General features: G+C 36.2%; 1 protein-coding gene across 1 annotated transcript in view; it reads right to left on the reverse strand.

Moving 5' to 3' along the window:
- The window catches only part of LOC111050415 (two pore potassium channel protein sup-9), a 96,106-nt gene that overhangs the window by 53,928 nt on the left and 18,875 nt on the right, over window positions 1-23,303 (reverse strand). The window contains exon 2 of the mRNA XM_022336732.2: window positions 723-1,064. Within this exon, the coding sequence (XP_022192424.2) occupies window positions 723-849 (127 nt within the window). The 5' untranslated portion in view covers window positions 850-1,064. The remainder of the gene's footprint in view (window positions 1-722; window positions 1,065-23,303) is intronic.

Consider the following 23,303-nt stretch of genomic DNA (forward strand, 5'->3'; position numbering starts at 1 on the left):
AGCCGTTGAACTTTTGTAATCATTCAATCAGGTACTTAGTGCCGGTTGCAAAAAAAGCCGAGTTATTTTTAATCCTGATTAATTCCATTAGATCCATCTTTTTGTAATGGTCTTCTTTGATTTGGTTCACGTGAAATTAATCAGGATTAAAATTTAACCGGCTTTGTGCAACCGGGCCTTTGTTAGGGAAATTTTTGCATTCCTTTGTGAATTAAACTCAATTTACTGTGATTGGATAGATCATTTCTGTATGGACTATGAATGTTATTATAATTTCTTCTTTCGTAATACATTTTTTATGCTTTTGTACTCCAGAGCGAAGCTCGGTCCTTGATATTGATAAGTTATGCTCAATCTAATAGAATCTATAAGGATTATGTTGCTATTTTGTTAATAGCTTTGGTGTAAACGCAGCTTTATTCAGCCTGGATTCAAAAAGTTATTTTTCTGCATTTACTCTTGGTGCGGTTTGCATAATTCGAGGTTGAGTGGTAGAGAGGACTTTAAAGTTCCAACTCCGCCAAATAAAGAATAATTTTTCATTTCATTTCACAGTGCCATTTCAAACTGGATAAAATCCATATAAATCAAGTCTCGTTTGTTATAACGTGAATAATTTTATTTCATCTGGTAACTAGCTGATTGATTTCAGTTTGAGATTCAACTCTGTGCTAACGGCCATAGGTGGAAAAAGAGATTATGCTAGTTGAGTTGTGACTCACCGTCTAGAGCTTCCCAACGTCTTTTCTCAGTATCAGATTCGAGGGCGTCGAAGACAGCTGCTCCCACGAGAAGGTAAGTGAACGTGCAAACTATCAAAGACAAAGTCCGGACGTTTTGCTTCTTCATTCTTTGAATGCCTCCATGCTGGCTGATGTGTTCGGCCTAGGCCGTGGGTGGCGAGGGGTGAGTGAGTGGGGTGGGGGTGGGACCCACGGCCCCGGCCATCTTCACGACGCTGCAGTCCAACCACCAACCAAAGCCCGTTCGTCTGTCCACACATTTTGTGAGTCACCGCAGCCTCCCACCCTGCCGCCAAGGCCGGGCACACCAACATCCATCACCTGAACAAAAAAATCAACAAATAAAAAAAAAACTCACAACTAACCTAAATCATTATTCATATCACCCAGAATACTATAATGAAACTTCAAGAGGATTAGATTACCGCAATCAATCAGATCTTCATTAACAAGTAAACGAGTAGATTCAATAAATATTTCTTAGACATGATGGTTTCTTGATTATTCTGAACTGCTTTGTATCAATACACTGGTTTAATGTTTTATACAACGACACGTCGTTGTGATGTGTGTGTAATGTGTTGTAATGTTTTGTATGAAACATTAAAACAGTGTATTTCAAAAGCTGCGTACACATAAACGCGCCTCCAACCCGCACCGAGCACGCTCCGCCCTCGTACCGCACTCGTACCGCCCTCGTTCCTCCATCAAACCACAGTCGCTCCGCCCCCGCACCCATCATGAACGTTACGGAAAATGTTAGATCTTCTCGCGTTCCCCGGTCGAACCACTGTTGCTCCCCGGTCGATCATCAATCGCTCTGCTGGAGTGACGTTCGGTTGCGGAGCAGAGCGAAAGTCTGTACGCACCTTATGACAACCAATTCGTAGAAAATCGTTAAAACTAGTCATATTAGTCGTATACTAACGGAATGGACGTGACGGAATTATATTATGAAACTTAGGGTAGGCAGGGGTGTAGGTTCATCTTTTGTGCTTATAGTAAGTGAGTCACCTATAAGTTTATTTTTTGGTTTCCTATTCTTTAAAATAACTTTTTAAAAAATCGATGTGTGTTTAGACTGGCTTAACCTTTCTATTCACAGCTCATTCCTAATCTAGGTGAACATCAATTCTGGTGAATGAATAAACTATTGTACTGTAATAGCCTATTTATAATGAGTCGAATAGATCACTTGATTATTGTGAATTATTCGAATGTTTAATTATCCTTATGACTCTTATGATATTAATGATAGAATGGATTTCATGAATACCAAATAAATTCAGTGCATCGAAATCTTCACACTGTCATCTAGTTAACATATTTTGAAACATCATAGGCCAACTTTCCACTACAGCAATTAAGTTCAATGGAAATTGTACCCTTGAATGTAATAAGTTTATGTGAAGGAGAAAAATAAGAGTGATGTGATGCACTTATTGATGAAGCTGTAGTTTATTACGTTGCAATCTAATAAGAACGTGTACTCAGATGACTTATGACTGCAACTGAGGGCTTCACAAGGTCAAATAAACACTCCACTACATCAGCTCAAGGGGATGGGATAGTCAATAAGTTGTCCGAATGCTTTCCATCCCAGGTAATCATCTTAAAAGTGATCTTCCCTGATGGAACAGGAATATTCTAATTTGATTCGTAGTTGTGTTGTAGAATGAATGGACTTTCACTATCATCAAAAAACACTAAGAAGCCTGCTTGTAATTGATTTTGATCTGGCAATAGCCTCCATTGATAGATTCATATTCCTTGATAAACTCGATTATCGACTTTCTGAACTTGGAATTGAAGGAAGGAAAAACCAGAGGTCCCAAAACCATCCCCTCTATGCATGGAATAGAAGCTCCTCGTAAATTGTTTCAACAACATTGTTAAAAATTACCTTATAAGAAATGTTATGTTCAAACAATTATTGTATACTGGCCTTTTAACACAATAATAAAATCTCATCTGCATTAAGTCAATAGTGATCTAGAGAAGAACATTTTCAATTAAAAAGTTTGTAATGAAATATCAAACTAGTTCAATAGTTGAGGTTGACTTACTCAAGATAAAGCTTACAGATTGTCACATCTGTGAAAAATTATTTGACTTTCGGAAACAAACAATAATTTTCATGAATGTTCTTAAAAAAAATTGATTTCTTTCCTTCAATGACGGACTCTGAATTGAAAGCTGGAATGTGTTCATTATGATATGGGTTGGGCGTGTACCAGTATATATGGTGCGGCAAATCCTGAGAATACCGCACGTGAGTAATTAAAAGCGAACAACGTCGTACCGCCAGGGACGGAAATCCGGCAGCTCAAAAGGCAGGCTCACAGATCATAGATTGCGCCACCGTCGTCGAATGCCGCCAAATTGTATTGGTTATACATTAAAGACCTCTCAGCCTCAAGCGATTTGTGTGATCATCTTTTGTTTTGACGTCTGTCAACTTCCAGCTTTGAGCTTGCTCCTCTCCCCACAATCCCCATCACCCTCCTCCAGAGAGCTCCACAATCATAATAGAAATGTTAGCTTTGGATTGCTTTCACTCGTTCAAAATGCCAAAGAACTTTGCCAACGGAAAAAGTAATTCGTCAAAACAATTTCATTTTCCATTGTTTTTTACTTTTTGACATCGTTTACAATTTCAACTTTTTCGGAAACAACATGAGTACGGTCACATATTTAGGCTTGTCGCAAATTGGGACGCACCGCGACGTGACATGAAGTGAAGAGAGTCTGCTAGATGAGTAAATATCATGTAATCATATTATACTCTTAACATGTGCTAGTTTCGTCTCAATGTTAACACTATAATATGATAATAATGATATCTAGCAGACTCACATCACGTCATGTCACGTCGCGTCGCGTCTCAATTTGCGACAAGCCTAACCGAGGATGATTGTTTTTCAATGAGTCTATATATAATCTATAGCGTTCCAGTGTACTCGATCAACTTATGTTCTAAGCATTCGACGGCAAATCAAATTCTAGAGTAAAAATATTCTATCAGTGTTGAAGTGGTATAGTTTGAAATCCTCTCTTGTCCTAATGTGCTAAGCCATTGATTATGGATAACAAGAAAAACATTAGTGACTCTAACCAACTATTTATGTTTATGTCAGTGAGGGATTGTATGATTGGAACTGGAATAGTTCGATAGCGCTAGAATGTGGTGGAAAAAGATTCTTTTCGAGACACATAGGAATTCATGCGTTGAATTTGCGGTGTGCAATGTGTCAAAAGTTCAGGATAATGGTATTTTTCAGTGTTCAATGGTGAAAAAACAGATCGTTGGATAAAGTACGTGCATAATAGAAAGAGAACTGATGTCGAAGCGAAAATGTATGAAATTCAAATCAACTTTTTATTTTCTATTATGCGGTGAGCCAAGAACAAATCCCCGTCGAGAGGAGACGGTAGGCGAATGAATAGAAGGCAGCTCGTCTGTATATCCTAAGATCATCCGCGTTTACATTCCAGTCCGCTCCGCTCTGCGGCTCACACAAAACATAAAATCGATCCAAACAAGGTCATGCTACTGGTACAGAGTGTAACAGAATCCTTCTCTATTCATACTGCTACAAGCTCATGTCTCAACTGCAACTGATTGACGACGGATCCATCCAATCGAGATAAATTTAAAGGGGAAATTGAGGAGAGGAAGGAAAATAAATTGACGAATACAACGAAATTAATCATACATTGAAATAAGATTGTTGGGCAATTTCCAACCGCGTTGATTTCTTTAATAGGTTTTAAATACAATAATGAGAAGTACTTGAGCACAATGTGTATTGCATCTATGCAATTCAGATTACTAATGGAAACATTCCTATACGGTGATCTTGCAATATGAAAGAAGCTGAAGAATTATTCTCTCCTTGATTCAATTACTTTTGCTGTAAATTTCCTGGAGCTAATTTTCATGGAGTTTTGATTATGTTGTGACAATCTAGATACTGATGTATTCTTCAATCTACAAGGTGAAATCATAGAGGAAATATGGAGAGCTTAAGTTGTCACTTGTCAGTGGTGAATTTATTGGAAAACTGCTGAAATCGTTCGAATTTGAATACTACTTCATAATTTATCGACTATAATAATATAGTAGCAAAAAACATGCACGCTAGTGTTATTTCATATCACTGATATTATTCACAGTGCCTCAATAGGCTAGGATCTCACTGATGACATGCAAATGACACCAGTTTACAAAACGTTCAGTCAATTTCAGTTAGTTGTGGCTATGCTGATGTGTGGAAGCTCCTCAGTCAAAGTTTACACTCGTGTGTTCACTTATGTGTGGGTCTTGCCTATCTGTGATAGTGTTGCCCATACTCGACAAACAGTTTAGACATTTATATCACGTAGCCAAGTAAACATTGCAGTCACGTTTATTCAGCCCTTTTCATTTGGGAAAAGCCAGCTTAGTTTCAGTCTCCAATGAGAACCTGCAGTCTCTGAGCCCTGAAAATCAACACTTTCGAAATGAAATGCTCTCTGATTTGTTAACGCAAATACGAGAGAGCCGAAAGTGCTCTTTAACCCATTGATCAACAAGATTAACGAGGGTCTAGGCTTCTTCAGGCATGGACCACTTTTGGCCAAGTTAATGTTGTTGTCCTGCTATTTTCACTTGTAAACAACAAAAAGAGCTAATGATTTTGCTCAGAAGTTCCAAACATGAATGAAAAAGTCCGTCCTCTCTAACCAACAATTCTCCTAACTCTAGGGTACGGCATTCACATGCTTCCGCGTTCAATCCAACCGATGGATGACGTATTTCCAAAAACAAACTTATTGTTGAAAAAGTAATTTATTATTTCCGCAGTGCCTTCTGCGTGGTGGAATCTTAAATTTTGTCAGTAATATTTATTGTGAATCAATAGTTGAAACAAAAAAAGTTTTTTTTCCAACTACTTATGTACGAGAGTAAATACAGTAACTCAAATGCTGGTATGGCTGAATCATTACCGGGAAAAATAAATGAGTAATGCTTTAGATTTTTACTGCAATTGAAGACCTTTTCAATCAACTTAATTATATTCTAGATCATAGTATTAAAACTTGATTCCCAACTTAATACCCATCTATATAAATAAAAATCGAGCCTCAAATTTTGACGTTCAATAACTTTGACAACGAATTTGATGATTTTTTTAGTTGTGTTCGATATGTTCAGGACCAGGTTTATGGCCTATCAAATTTATAATCCGACTTCAGGACTCTTTCCTACGGTCCTTCAAAGTTTACATGTAATCCTTATGGAAGAAGATTTGTGAGCTGGCCACACACAGAAATAAAAATCAGCTGTTATAATCATCCAACAGCCGTCGATAAATTGTAGACAAGAGTGTGTGCTCCTCCATAACCGCCCATGTATTTTATTCTAAACCCCCCGACTAAAAACAAAATGACTATTCTGTGTGTAACCATCCAGCAGTGCGGCCTCAGGTTAAAGACATTGCTTTGCTTCGAATAATTGTGCTGTCTTCGGTGTTTAGAATTAATTGATTTTCAGTAGATCATTTATTTTGGAGTTGGATAATTATCTATATGAATGAAATCCATTAAAATCCCCCGAAGCCAGTTACTTATTCAAATATCAGTTACTCATTCAGTAACATTTATATTAGTAAAAGTTATTACATATTTTAGTTATTCGGTTACTTATTCAGACTTATTAATCGATCTTTTTCAATACTTCACCGAGAATGGTAATAGGCCTATTTTCAATTCTTCTAGATTTCAGTAGGTCAAGTTTTTATTTGGACCCTTGCGGAGCATGAGTTACCTGCAAGCAATTTGAAGTACTTATTGAAAAGAGTAATCAATTTTGTACCATTGATTTCTATCGAAACCCTCGATTCTCCAATCATAATATATTCCGACATCTCTTACCAATTATTCAAAAAGTTTTTGAAGAAATTAATTTCCCAGCTACTTTCCAAGGTCATGCATTAGATTTTTTATAAGAGTTTTAAATTCCCTGCATGTTTTGAGTAAGTGAAAGGAGTGAACGGGGGAGCACATGTGATTTATTTAAAAATATAGCATAGCGAGATCAATTAATTTGTCAGTTATGATTTATGATTTTATCGTACACGCACATGTAAGAGTATGCTGAACTGATTATTTGGTCAATAAAAAATAATAGGATGGTCTGGATTTGAGGATTGTTAGTATGGGTTATAGATTTTGAGGTGTGCATCCAGCTAAAGTTTGTTACTTAAACTATTTGACGGTACGAAGCTCGCCGAGCCAGCAATAAAATCATATCAATCTGAAAAAAAACCTCCCTTATTTTTATGCTGAAAATACTACTTAACACCTGTTTGAAGTTATAATTTTAGTTATTATTTATCATAAAAATCCTTATAGTCCAGTCAACGAAAGAATATAGAGGGAAAAGTATGACCCTGCAGCTGTTTTATGGATAGTAAGGAGGTAAACATATTAAAAGTCCTCACTCCTAACCCCTGTGCTGAGGGTGTAGGGGTGGTTTGAAAATATCTTATTTTGGTTTTCTGCACATATCTCGAACAATATGCGTCTTTCGGGAATTTCTGTCGAATACAAAATTAAAGCTTACAAATTAGCCTACAAGTTTCATGTGTAGCATTTTCCCATTTGGTTTTCTAGGTATGAGCTCTCGGAGGAGTTACATTTTAAAGAAAAACCCTTCCGGCTCCGATTTTCTCATCGATTTGGCCATATAACTTTTTAACGATTGATTGAAAAAATCCGTGCTAATCATGAGCATCATATAAGAGCGATAATAGATAATCATGAGCATGCTAAAATAGAGGATCATATTCTCTTCAATTTCATCTATTATTTCACGCATCTCCCTACGATTGTTGCAGTCGTTATAGTGTTGACTGTAAAATTTTCAGTTTTACAATAATAAATAAATTGACAGGGAAATTTGGAGGGAACGTTTGGAACACTGAATTTAACTTCGCAGCTTTGTTTGGATTAGTTAGAAGGTAAACATATCAAAAGTCCTCATCCCTACGCCTTGTGCTTAAGGGATGAGGGTGGTTTAAAAGTTTAGTTTTTTCATTTCTGGCTTACACGCATGAGATAATTCATTTCAGCGACATGACTAAATAAACAAAAATCAAGCTAGATAAACTTTCTACAAGTATTGTTCAGTAGAGTAGAAATCGTTACGGATGGACTTGTAGGCTAATTTGTAAGCTTTAATTATGTATTCGACAGAAATTACCGAAAGACGCATATTATTGTTCGAGATATGTGCGAAAAGTGTCAGATAAGCGCTTGTAGTGGAGAGTTGTGTTCTATTTAGCTCCGTGTTTAGTGTTCGATTTCAATTAATAAGAAGAAGTGAATCACAAAAATTGTGCGAAGTTTGTTGAGTTAATGTACTGTGTACCTTTTGCATAAGTATCAGTTTTGGCTATTGAACAAGTAATAAGTTAAAGTCATTTCAATCTATAATATTCATAGTTGAGGTTAGGTTTTAGCTTGTTGAAACCAATAGCATTATTCCGAAGAAGCTATGAACTGAAGAAAGAGAATTGGACTTTGTACCGTACAATGCAGCCGTCGGCTACAGCAAGGTGAGAGTGGTGTTATCTCGTGAAATGTTTCTCCGTCGTTGTTTACGTTTGAAAGTAAAGAATCTCTTATCATATCACTTACTGGTCATCCATCTGACGAGATTAGTTCATTGCTATAGGAAACTATTTAATCATTTTCCAAGCCAAATTGGTCATTCATTCATCTACGAAATAATTACTCAATATGGAAGCAAAAGTGGATGAGATTCTTAATAAATTAGACAGCTTAGAAGAGAAAATTGATAATATCTCAAGCAAATTTAATGAGGATTTGGAAAATCTCAAGAAAGAAGTAGAAGAGATGAAATCTCAAATGAAAATGGAGCGAGAACAAAAAGAAAACTACTATAGAAGTAGGAATGTAATATTTTTTGGTGTAAGAGGTGTTACTAATTATTGGATTCTGAGAGAAGAGATAATTAGAATGTTAACTTATGTAGGTGTCGACATCAGAAATCATGATATAGATAAATTGAAACGACTGAACCCTACCAAAGATGACGGACCAATTAGAGTGACATTCACGTCGACTTATACTAGGAATGAAGTACTGAAGAAAAAATTCAAGTTATCGAAAGAGAAAGACTTCGAACATGTAAGAATAAAGGAGGATCTGGACATCAACATTCGCGACATCAGGAAAGAGCTCTATCCGTTTATGATTGACTGCAAATATCAAGGGAAGAGGGTTTCTATGAAAAAGGATAAACTAATAGTAGAGGGAGAGATCTTCAGCCTCTAGAAATTGAAAGAATTGAATATCAATGATAAGAAGAGAATGAGAAGTGAGGAAAATTCTCCCATTGCGAAAGATAACTACAATCCTAACAACTTGAAAAACGACAACGCAAGACTAGTGAAGAAAAAGAACACCATGGAAGCTTATATCACATCTAAAGGAAGAGACAGAAGAAATGAGGCGAGCACACAGGAGCCATCTCGATCACAATAGCAATCACGAGTTGGAGCTACAGTAAGGAATATGGATAACAAAACGAAACACATATTTAAGGATCTTGGGAAGGACATGATAACTATTGGAAAAAATGAACAGTTAGATATTAAACTATACACATACAATTTTAGATCTCTCAGGGAGAATTGGAGAGTTGAACAACTATTAGAAGAATTAGAGAACGTGGAATGGGACATCATGGGACTCGCAGAAGTAAGAAGAGATGGCGAAATGTGTTTAATGATGGAAAATTATGTGATGCTGTATACAAATGGAAATGGACCATCAGCTGGAACAGGATTTTTGATAAATAATATATCGAAGAAGAAAATCATAAGCTTCAAGCAATACACTCACAGAATTTCTGTTATTATTTGGAAACTTCAAAATCACTTAAAGGGGAGAATGAAAATAATACAAGTTTACGCGCCAACATCAGCATCAACCGAAGAAGAAATTGAAGAGTTCTACGGAGATCTGGAAGAGGCTATGGAAAATGACTTATGCAGGTACAACATAATTATGGGTGATCTAAACGCAAAAATAGGGAAGAACGATGGAGAGAGATGTGTTGGAAAATATGGATACGGCGACAGGAACGAACGTGGAGAGCGACTGGTTGAATATGTTGAAGGCAAAAACATGTTTATAATGAACTCATTTTTCCAGAAAAATGAAGAAAGAAAATGGACTTGGGTGATTCCCAGACGGTGCAACAAGGAATGAAATAGATTTTTTTTATCGTGGATAAGAAGTGTATTGTTCAGGATGTGGATACAGAAGACAAAATAAATACCGGAAGTGATCATAGACCTGTAAGAATTGAGTTAAAAGTAAAAGAAAACCGAAGAAGATATCAGGAAAAAAGATTCACAAGACTAAGTACAGACGTTTTGAAAAGTTTAGCGTTTGAGGAGAAACTACAAATGAACTTGATTGAAGAAACGATTGATGAATTCGATGATTTAGAGATGCTTACAAACAAACAGACAAACGCTCTTAAAAAAACAAGACAAATGCTAGGCAAAGAAAAAGAGAACAAGAAAAGGAAATTACCAAGGGAAATTACTAAAAAGAAGTAAATTACTAAAAAAAAGTAGTAAATTACTGGAGAAAAGAAGGAAATTGAAACGATTTGGAAGAGAAAAAATAGAATTCAGCGAAACCTCAAAGCTTATAAGGAGAAAATGGAACGAATGGACAAACAGGAGGAAAATATCTGATTTAGAAGAGACTATCAAGCTCGGCAATAGCATCAAGCAATTCAATAGGCTACAGCAACTTGGTAGAAACACGATGATTGCTATGAAGAATGAAGATGGAATCGAAGTGAGAGAAATAGAATGAATATTAGGAATCATCTGTGATTTTTATCAGAAGCTCTACCATGCCGATGGATGTGAAGAGGACGTTTTTGGTTCAGGAAGTGAAGAGCAGCAGAGGAACGAAGGTGGAGATGAAGAATACCCGCCTATTATGAAAATCGAGGTGAAGCGAGCAGTTGATCGCCTAAAGGAAGGGAAAGCAGGCGGCCCGGATGGAATCACCAACGAAAACCTGAAAGCAGGCGGAAATGCTGTCATCGAAATATTGACAAAGCTATACGATACATGTCTCAGGTGCGCCAGAATTCCAGAAATATGGTTAAAAGCCAGCCTGATACTGCTCTTCAAGAAAGGTGATAGGAAGGAAATTAAGAACTATCGGCCGATAAGTCTTCTATCCAGTATATATAAAGTATTTATATCGGTTATAACGCATCGGATAGACAATTACCTGACTGAATCAACTTCTGTCGATCAAACTGGCTTCAAAAAGAACTTCTCAACCCTGGACAACATACTTGTATTGCTGGAGCTGATAAGGAACTCGAAAGACTATAAATTCCCTCTGGTTCTGCTATTTATAGATTTTGAGAAAGCGTTCGACAGTGTCACAACAAAATCCGTATTAGAAACACTCTCTGGACTTGGTATAAGTGGGAAATATCTAGATTTATTCAAGTTCATCTATGACAGAATGAAAATCGAGTTCAAATTGAGAGGAAAAGGAAAAGTCGTGGAAGTGAGAAGAGGATTAAGGCAAGGCGAAATTCCATCAGCCAAAATATTCAACGCAGTCCTTGAAACATGCTTCAGAAATCTGAATTGGAATGAGTGGAATAAATGTCAATGGTAGAAAATTGAACACCTTGAAATTTGCAGATGATGTTGTGCTAATTGGAAGTAGCACAGAAGAAGTTCGCTACATGCTGATGGACCTAATCGGAGAGACAAAGAAACTTGGACTGAAGGTGAATTTTAACAAGTCTGAAATCATGACATTCAACTGCGCAGAAGAGGAAATAAAACTGGAGGAAGAAATAATAGAAAATGTTAAAAATTTTATCTACTTGGGGCAGAAGATTGGAAGAGGCAGTCAATGGGGAGAGATCACCCGGAGAGTTGCGTTGGGCTGGTCAATGTTTAATCGATTCAAGTACCTGTTTCGATCAAAAATCGACATGAGTAGGAAAATAAAATTATTCCAAATGTGCGTCATTCCAGTAATATTGTACGGTTGTGGAACTTGGACACTGAATGAGAAATTGATGAAGAAGCTCAGAACTACTGTGAGAGCGATGGAAAGGATAATGATTGGGGTGACAAGGAAGGACAGGAAAAGAAATACATGGGTCAGGAATGTGACGAAAATTGACGATATTGGCAGAACAATTGTAGAAAGGAAATGGAATTGGGCTGGCCATATAGTTCGAACAAGAAACGAAAGATGGACAAGAGGAATATTGGACTGGTACCCACGAACAAGGAAAAGGAGCAGAGGAAGACCAAATTACCGATGGGACGAGGAGTTCCGACGAGTATGCGGCGGAGCAACCTGGAAGAGAGTCGCACAAGAAAGACAGGAGTGGGAGAGGATGAAAAACGTCTTCAAGGAGGTCTGGCTCTACAGGCAATGAACGAAGGACACTCAATTGATCCTAAAAAAAGGATACCCCAGCAGCTGCTAAATTGCCAATAATGAAAACAAAAAAATATGTATGTAGAATGTAAATAATTTGTAATTTTTTGCAATAAAAGGGTTATTTATTTATTTATTTATTATGTGCGAAAAAACAATATATGATACTTTCAAACCACCCCACCCCCTCAGCACAGGGGGTAGGAGTGAGAACTTTTGATATGTTTACCTCCTTACTATTCTTAAAAGTGATGCAGGGTCAAAAACTGTGTTCCAAACTTTTTCCACTATACCTTTTTTTGAGAATTCGTTGCCTGGACTTTTAGGCAGTAACGGAATATAATAAAGGGGAACCAGCTTGATGACCGAAATTCTCTTATAGGCTGCATCATCATTTCCATTGAAAATTCAGGTTAAAAAGACAATTTTAGGTTGTACTTATCCATGATGCTAGCGATTATCAGAACTTATAGAATGTCAATTCACAAATGTAGCATGTTCGATCTTTAATTATGTGATTTACTATGAGGGTCCTCATGAGCTGTACATTCATAGTATATCATAGGTTCATACATAGTCTATCATAGGCAATTCTCAATGCTAAGAGTCCTGTCATTATTGAAGCTTAGCTTCAACCTTAAGCCGCAATCAAGACCTTTTGTTTCTCGTTGTTTAAATGATGGCAGTTTCACAGTTTCAAGACTGAGTTGTGATGAAGAGATGAATCACTCCATCACATAGATTGCCTTGCTGAGTATTGCATGGTGTCCAAAATCCAAAAGTGATCCATGCTCCAAGTTGGATTGAAGGTTTCAATTTATATCTAAATCGATGATTATAGCTGATGAAACCCATCACATTGTTATATTAATGAGTTATAAGACACGTTTTGAAATAGGCCCAACATTTTAAATCAAGAGAATTTTGGAAATTGTCATGAGAATTTTCTTGACAGTCTGTAAATTCTCATCTATGAGAAAAACCTATTATGCTACTGCTAAACCTAGATTATGCTACTTTATTAGCTATATTATATCTTCCATTGAAATGGCGATACTCATGTGAGTAGAACATCAATAGTGACAAGGATAGGAAAATGGGAAAACACTACCCGTACCTGTATTCTATTGATAAAATATCATTAGCACACGTGCTCTGAAGGACACTTGTCTTGAACTTAGCTGAATCCCGATCTCGAAAACAAGCTCTTAATGTTTCTAACATTGTTTTTGTTATCATCAGGTTTAATGGAATAGTTTGAAAAGTCAGATGGTCGGTATGTATTACTTTGCACTCTTGAAGTACAGAAATAAGAGTCAATATGACACGTTCCTCCAGTTTACAATAAATAATGCTGTAGTGAGAAGGAGGTATCCTTTTCACCCGCGAAGTTTTCTTCCTTGTTAGGAAAAGTTTTGGACGACTTCTGACATTGCTGGAGCAATGAGCAAGAGAGAAGAGGGAGAGATGCACAGGCTAGTAAGTGAGAGAGGGTGCGAGAGAGAGAGATAGTGAGAAAGGAGACGTTAGTGAAAAAGTCTGGAATCTCGTGGGAGCGGTCGATCAACACGCTTTGTCAATTATTGACAGACCTTCTATCTCTAAACAGAGACGTCCAAGCTGCTCTCGTACGAGATGGTGATGGTGTGTGTCCTATCTGTATAGCAGCTGTCTCCAGCTTCATCAGTCACTGAGCCACGTTGCAGTAGGCCTACAGACTACATGGCCCAATTTGTACCACACAACGGCCACACAACTTTTGTAGTTAACAAACCACTTCATATTACAGCAATACAGATTTGGAGTGAGTGAGATTTATGACATTTATCAAATTGATTTGATAATACTTTTTATATCGTATCATATGAGATTACAAACCTCTCAGATAAGGATTATACATCATACCTCTGACTACGGAGTTAGATTGGCTTGAATTCTGCTTCAAATTTCACTTGTACCTCGAATAACTTTTAGGTAAGATCTTGATCGGAATGTTTGAAACGGTGGGAATTTGTTTTACAAATGTATATTGAATTTGCATGGATTCAATTGGATTATCTTCAACATTTTTTTCAGGATATGAATTATTATTACATACCTACATTTGAGTTTTTATGACATCAGATTTTGCAGATCTGACACCACCTGGTCAACTTGCCTCTCTTTTCTATTGGAAGTTCACAATATTTGGGAATCGTAGAATGGACTCAAATGAATTATAAGTGAATTGGTTTTAAATTTATTTTTCTTAGTTCCAATAAAGTCAATTTATGAATATCTTAATGTTGCGTGGATTTTTTTTCGGAATACAGTAGATAGTTTTTCCTATTCATAAGACTTCTCGTCATACCACACTCTTTTTACTTTCCTTGCCCTATTACCATAGGTAAGGAAAGTAGGTCTATTGCTTTCCTAAAAAATTAAGGTACCCCAATTTCTGAATTTCTATACGTTTCAAGGTCCCCTGAGTCCAAAAAGTGGTTTTATAATACTAATCAAGTGTCTATTCTTATGATAAGCATTCATGAGAATATAAGTGAATTGGTTTTAAATTTATTTTTCTTAGTTCCAATAAAGTCAATTTATGAATATCTTAATGTTGCGTGGAATTTTTTTCGGAATACAGTAGATAGTTTTTTCCTATTCATATGACTTCTCGTCATACCACACTCTTTTTACTTTCCTTGCCCTATTACCATAGGAAAGTAAGGAAAGTAGGTCTATTGCTTTCCGAAAAAATTAAGGTACCCCAATTTCTATATTTCTATACGTTTCAAGGTCCCCTGAGTCCAAAAAGTGGTTTTATAATACTAATCAAGTGTCTATTCTTATGATAAGCATTCATGAGAAATGTTTCACTTTCATTTCTATAGAGTGAATGTTGTAGTGTGGATAAGCTGCAGTAAACTGGAATCTTCATTCTATAACTATTTGTTATATTCACATCGGCTTCACAATGGCTAATGACACAATGTATACTGATTATAAATAAATAACTTGGTAATTAACTTGATAAAGTTTCTCTTATTTCATAAAAGATTTAACACATCAGTTCCGTGCCTACTATGGTTACCACAACCCGTTGCCAACAACGACATGACGTTGTTCGACTTGAGAATATTATATTCGACATTCAGAATAATATTTGTATCATTAACATTCATTGAAAGAAATACATCATGGAAATTGTTTGATCATAGAGAAAATAGAGTTGCATAGAGAAAATAATATCTAATTCGTCTAATTTCATTTTCTTCACGTCTGTTATGTCAAAATTCATAATCATCTGGTATACAACAACGTCAGTCATAGATTTTCATTTCACGTCTGTCTTAGAAGCCTCCTTGCAGTACCTACTATTACTTATTATAGTAGGTATTGCTCCTTGTCACCTTGTGAGATGACATAATATTTAATCTTTAAAGTGTGGAGTTTTTAGTTCAAATATTTCCAGTTTCATTCAAAATTTACACTTTTTGAATAATGACTAAGTCACTGTTCTAGATTTTTTGATTTAAGACTCTCATAGCACCTATTTCATACAAAATTTACTCGTTTATCTGAGTATTGAAGAGCGTAAATTGTATTTTGAAAAGTGAAAGTGACATAACCAACATTTTGATTTGGACACTATATAAATTGGGATTGGGACAGTTTTGGGCATGAGCCTGCCTTTCCTCATGTTTTGTACACAATGTGATAAATAAATAAATATGACATCCATAATATATCAATAACCTGTGTTAGATTTGGAAAAATGATTCCAAGAATGTTACAAAATTAAATACAAGTTACTCCACATTATTACGGGGATAAGCCTCAAGAAAAAAGTCCAACTTCTATCAATACATCTTAAAGTGCAACATAAGGCAGGAAATTCAAAATAGAGTCTTGGAATATTCGACAAAAAGATTCAGACATATATTACGGGTTGGGTAGAATAATAAGCGAGAGACAAGACGAGAAATAAAAGTCACAATTTGAGGAATGCTATCGCAAGGAACTGGAGCGTGAATTTGAGGCGAAAATCGCTCCCGAAAGGAAAAAGCTTGTTGGGAGCACAAGAAGTATCAAAAGATCCGGATGCGAACTTCTTCAAATAAAGGAATATTTGTCAACCCCTAATATTGTATCGCCTGTAACAAGCTTAACTTCAAATCGAAAATATCATGAGATGTTGGAATAATTTCTCTTCTATTTACTCGCCATCCATTCTTCACTTGTTCGTTGTTCGTGCGAATCCATTAATGTAATATTTCTTCTAATAGTTTTAGAGATCCAAGCAATAACCAATTATATCTAGAATTTTTTAATAGTCGATCAAAATAATCATAACGTTTGATGCATAAATTGAGATTCTATTATTTGTTCTAAAATGAATCTTTTGTTTATTCTACCAAATAAAGATTACCTAGTTTTGACAGTAGATAATGGGATGAATACCCAAAACTAGTCGTGTCTCAAAGAATATAAAAAAGTACTAGTAATTCTATGTAATAGAATTTCCAAACAGCCCTATGGAAAATGTGCATCAATATCGTTTCACTTCTCCTATTGCTTTTTGTAGGTTTTACAGGCGTAAAACCTGTAGTTTTATTATGGTTTATTATGATTGTAGTTTTATTATGGATGTGTTAGGGTGTCTTCAAAGTCTAGTAGAGTCCATACAAATGAATTCGGTAGATGAGTCTATGTGGCATGAAACAAATGCTGCCAGAATATTGTAGGGCAGGTTATAATAAATTAGGCTACTCCAAATATCTGCACTACTAAATCAAGGCTTAGATTACATTTGAACGTTTAATAACGAATTTAATCTTGAATAACTGTTGTAATTTTGAACAGTAAAGATATCGATCTCTTGAGCTTGGCTTCTGCTGCTGTCGCTGCAGCATGTGTCTCCTGGGTGCGGGTGGGTAGAGGACATTGGGGGCGTCAGCCGAAATCTACGGCAAGAGATTTATTTGTTTATTCGCGCTGCAGTCCTCCAACACCCACTCACACTCACACACATCTACACACACACATGAACAATTTAATGCGAGCCAGGAAAGTTATCTGCAGGTTAAATCTTTGGCGCTCCCATTCACACAGTCTCTGCCCCGCTAGGACAGGGACATACAATCGCCGCCTCACAGGCCAAATGTCTTCCCGCCTCCCGCTCATCCAGGCTATTCCGCCAATTTTTGCTGCTGGATCGTTGCTCTTTTTTCATCTCTGCCTTCACTCATTTCCTCTTGCTTGCCCCGCACTTCCTTCTCCTATCAAACAATTCTATAGCCAATAAATATATAAAATCTCTTCGCCTCTGCCGAGTAGAAAAAGGGATGAAGATTCTCTTCGACACAAGCTTTATCAAAAATTTCCTTTCTGGTGAGCTCGGCCATTGTTTCTATAACTCCGGTTTAGTAGCAATAAATTGTCAGTCAATTGGATTCTATCTGATCGTTTCTTGAATTTTTCACACTCAGATATAATCCAATGATCAGTGGCAGATAAAATCAATAAATTTTATCGTATTATACTACTACTGTGTAGACAGAATAGACTTATACAAGCTGCTTTAAGCTCGAATGGCCATGAGTGCTCGAAGCTCCAAACTTGGTATTCATATTCAATATCACAATATCTACCATTCAGTTCTTACAGGTACCCAATCGCTTGATAAAAAATATTTAGTATTTGCATTTGCATTTGTATATAAGTTCCATCCACTATCAGCTATCACTTTTAAATATCATTCACATAATAAAGCAAGACGATTTCATTAATTTAAGAGTCATTCAAGTCATAATTTAAGAGTCATGTTAGGCTTAGTAATTAATTGAATTATTTCAACTGATCATTTTGTAATTTTAATTTGAGAATTGTGTCTTGAGTTTCCTCACAAGCTTTTCTGAGCCACGAAACTAGTTTAACGAATCTCGCGTAAATAAATAATAGGGCGAAATAGAAATGACTTATTCGATATCTCATGTAAGTGTGCAGTCAACTAATATTAATTTAAAATACTATTTTCATGAAGTCTGGAATTAGAATTTGCATGTAAATTGATTCGTACGTCATCTGCAGCCCGTGTCATATATAATTGCAACAGGTGAGCTATTTATAGGCACGATTATCAAAGGACTTAATATAGATGCGGTATTCCTGCGGGATAGCCTTGTGTCATCTCCAATGACCCTTCAACGCTCAAAGCCACACCATGATTAAATTTCAATGTCTCCTCCAATCAAGGACGCCATTTGAACTCGTGCTGTATTTGGCGTATTAATCAGGTACGGTACCAGTTGATTGTACTAATTACTCTAATTTCTGAGTAGCTTGAAACGATGAAATGTACAGTACTCAATAACAAATCACAAAATCTAAAAAATCTGAATAATAATAGGATGTCATCTTGGAAAATCACGGAAAATGCCTATTTTATGTGATACATTCATCATAATCATGATATATGCCATAAAAGTCATTTTCAATATATAATCTCAACTACTTGTTAAGTATATAAGTAGTTATTAAATTTATTGAACGAGCGTTAGCGAGTTCCCACTTCTGACTGACTCACTGAAGGCCAAAGTCCGTCACAATAACTTTAGAAAGAATTGATCAAACAGCTTCAAATCTTGAAGATGTATTCTTCGAACCTTTTTACAGGTCAAGCTCGTTGGACAACAAAATTGGCTGACTCCTTCGTCCTTTTTCAGGATATAAAAATAACATTGAAAGTGCATAAGAAAAAATTTATGATTTATAATTTAGTCGGCTGAAGAATTCATTGTATGCAATTACTACAGTTTTTCAATTCATCCCTTCGTAACACCAGCTGAGGCTATTTGGGAGCTATCACACAGACAGTCCTCACCTGGTCAATATACAACATAATTTAAAACTTTTACATCAGCAAACTGATACGAGTTTAGTTATCAATGTGCGGTTTTCGTCATTCATCTTCTCTTGGAACTCTGTATTGGGTTCATTTATTTATTTATTCGTGGACAGAATCACAAATCATATAAATATGATTAGGAAGGAACAACAGGCTTGGCCCAAATCTATTCCATTCCCAAATTTTGATAAATTAATAAATGTTCAAGAAATAGGTTATGTTTCTACTGTAAAGCGTTTAATTTCAATTTTCGTCCAAAAATATATAATAAGCTAAACGTTTTGAATTTAGAGAAATTAAAACACTAAATCATATTTAATTATAACACTTAATTATCATGTTTCATAATCACCTTCAAAATGTATTTGGATTCATATAAGGGTTAAAGATGTTGAAAAGATAGTTTGATTTTTGAAGAGTGAGTTACCATTTCAAATAGGATTCCAAATGAAACCTACTGTCAAATTATTCTTGTAAAAGGAATATTCAGCTGTTTTCATAATTTCCACCAACTCTGTATAATTGGAAGTTGCGGGTTTCAAAGATTACAACACAACAAATCATGAACGATTTCTCCAACCCAGGGGGTCTTCTTCTTCTCTAAGTGCCTATCCGTTCCGGATGTTGGCTATCAGCATGGCTTATCTTGATTTTGTTGGTTGCGATTCGGAAGAGTTCTACTGATGTTTTACCGAACCACTTCCTCAGATTTGCCAACCAAGATATTCTTCTTCGACCCGGTTTTCTCTTGCTGTTTATCTTGCCTTGAAGGATCTCTTGGAGTAGCCCGTACCTTTCTGTGTTCCTCATTATATGTCCGAGGTATTGGAGTTTCCGGCATTTTATGGTGTTTACCAACTCTGCTCCCTTTCTCATGCGCTGTAGTACTTCTGCATTCGTGACTTTTTGTATCCAATATATCCTTAAAATTCTCCTGTAAAGCCATAGTTCAAATGCTTCAAGTCTTCTGGTGATTTCTTTGTTCAGAGTCCAGGTTTCTACACCATACAGCAAAACAGAGAAAATGTAGCAACGCATGAGTCGGAGCTTCATTTCTAAAGACAAATTGTGGGATTTGAAGAGTGAGCTCATTTTAACAAACACTGAACGGGCTTTTTCGATGCGACACCGGATTTCTTGAGAGTTATCCCACTTCTCATTAATAATTGTTCCTAGATAATTGTACTGCTTCACTCTTTCTACCCTAACTTGATCGATGTAAAGGCTGGCTCCAGCAATGTTCTCTTTACTCACTATCAGAAGTTTTGTTTTCTTTGTGTTTATTTCTAAACCATACTGTGAGCTTATTCTTGTTACACTGTCCATCAACTGTTGTAATCCTTCAAGACTATCTGCAAACATGATGGTATCATCCGCGTATCGTATATTATTCAAATTTGCACCATTTATCATGATTCCTTCTTCCATATCACTGAGTGCTTCTCGAAAAATAAACTCAGAGTACAAATTAAACAAAATAGGAGACAAAACACAACCCTGACGCACCCCTCTCAATATTTTCACTTCATCAGTGTGCCATCAACTTTCTGCCATCAACTCTCAAAACTGCTGTCTGATTCCAGTACAAGTTTGCGATTATATTCAAGTCTTTGTTATTCATTCCTATTGCCTTGAGTATGTCAACCATTTTAACATGTTGAACCCTGTCAAAAGCCTTCTCATAATCAATCAAGCATGCAAATACATCACAACTGACATCTCTGCACCTTTGGAACAATACTTGAACACTAAATAGAGCCTCTCTTGTTCCAACAGCATTCACAAACCCAAATTGGTTTGGTGAAATGTGCTCTTCACAAAGCCTATAATTATATCCTTCTGTGAATTATTTTGAGGAATATCTTCAAGAGATGGCTCATCAAACTGATAGTCCTGAAGTCACCACAGGTTTTAGAACTTGCTTTTTTGGGAAGTGTGACGAATTCTGACTTCAACCAATCTTCTGGAATTACTCCTGATGAGTAAATGTTATTGAATATTTTTGTCAGCCATTTAATACCATCTTCATTCAGCAATTTCAAGAATTCAGCTTCTATTTGGTCTGGTCCGGCTGCCTTTCGGGGCTTCATATGTGAAATGGCTGCTTGTACTTCCTCAACAAGGATTTCTGGATTAATTCCCAGAGGAATGCAAAAATTTCCCTAACAAGGGGAATAATAATTATCATTTTAATGTCCTTCAGCGAGTTTTCCCAGGGATGAGACCTAGTGCAATCGAATCTTCATAATATTATAAATTTACTATGCTCTGAATTTCGTGTGAATCGTTAGACCCGTTTTCGAGATCCAGTGAAATACAAACATATAAACATCTAAACATCCAAAAATCTGAACATCTAAACATCCAATCATTTAAACATATAAACAGAAGTTGCTCGTTCGGATAACATAGTTGATAGTTGTACTATGAAAATGGTCCGATACAAGAATGCTTCATAATATTAAATAGTCAATATGACAAATCTTTACTTCTTAGTCAATAAACTATGAAGAAGAAGATCATCTAACACCGCACGGGCACCCATGCGTTTTTTTACCGCCACTTACATACACATCGACTTTTGGATATACGATTTTTCGCCTTACTTATGATTTTTATGAGATTGAACTGAACTTGACAAACATCATCTGTTTGGATTTATCTCTTTAATCTTATAGAATTTATAAGGACGGCGAAAATCGATGTGTATGTAGCTTCACGCTACGTTTCAGATTTTGTAACTGATCATTAATTTAATGTATCAAATTGAGCAGAAGATCTGTCCAGCACAAGATTTTTGAACTAGAATTTTACTCCAGGTACGATATCTTATCCGATATTATGACATTAACTATATTCACTTCAATTCTGCAAATGTACAATAGTTAAATGGTTGACTCATTTTGCGTAACATTTATATCTTGACACAGGTAAGATGCATGAGTCTGTCTGAAGTATCTCTAATTTGACGTCTAATCTGACATTACAGATTCTATTCACTCCTGTTTTTCTTCTTACTAGCCTACGGTAATAGAATCCGCCAAATCATACATTTTGAAGTAAGTCTTCCAGTGACAGTGAAGTGTTGTTACCATGTGATATCCGAATGGAGTTGAGATTGTCTTGTTTGATGTCAGATACAGAAATGAGTTCTCTGATAGACACAGCTCCAACACATAATCTCAATCAGCCTGTATCCAATTCGTTCTGGGTGGTAGCCTTGAAATTGAATAATAAAGAAACAGAAGAAAATATTAAAGTATCCAGTGAAAATGAGAAGGACACACACAACTTGACCTGGAGGATGGATGAACGAGAATCAATAGATGAACCAGTGAGCAAAAAGGGAGTGAAAACTAAATTCAAGCAGAATGATGAATGAACCGAGAACAATAAATCGTGACAGTCGAGAATTAACTCAATTAACCTTGAGCTAGCACTTTGACTAATTTCTCGACAAAATCTGCACAAGTCTACAGAAAGGCTTTAAGGTAAATTGGCACCTTACAACATACCACAGAAAAATTAGTGATAATCAAAGTCATATCACTATCAGCTAGAAAATTCAGAGATATGTTTGTGCATGCAAATAAAATCATATAAAGAAGATCATGTTGAATCATCAATCTTAGATGGAGGAATGCATTTGAAAGGTCCTCCAGGAAAAGTGTAAATGACCTTGCAGTATCACCTCCGTATTGTATCAAAGACTGGTTTCGTTATGAAATGATCTCTCTAACTGATGGAGAAATTGTTCGTGTAAAGATGTAAAGGGATAATGTGAACCTTCCGCTATTGAAAACAACTTCATCCAAGACCTGATCTGTTTCACAGCAGCAGAGCAATATCATTGGAAAATCTAATAAAATGGCAAAGCCAGCGAAGCGACTAATTGTATTAGGACGGCCGTAATTACAGAAAAAGCATGCCGGGAACGCGTCGCGGTGCCGTGTCGTCCTTCGTCATCGCCCTGGCCTGCCCTTTGCCGCTGACGTCACAATAAACACACTTTAAAAAAACAACGCCTAGCGAACAGACACACAAACAACAACTGATCTGCTCAAACCCTCACCCCAATTTTAATGGAAACAAAAAGATATAGCCTAATATCACGAATTTATTTGGAGAACACTAACATTTGTCTTTATTCAAAA

This window comes from Nilaparvata lugens, chromosome 1 (genome assembly GCF_014356525.2).
Source record: "Nilaparvata lugens isolate BPH chromosome 1, ASM1435652v1, whole genome shotgun sequence".
Lineage (NCBI taxonomy): Eukaryota > Metazoa > Arthropoda > Insecta > Hemiptera > Delphacidae > Nilaparvata > Nilaparvata lugens.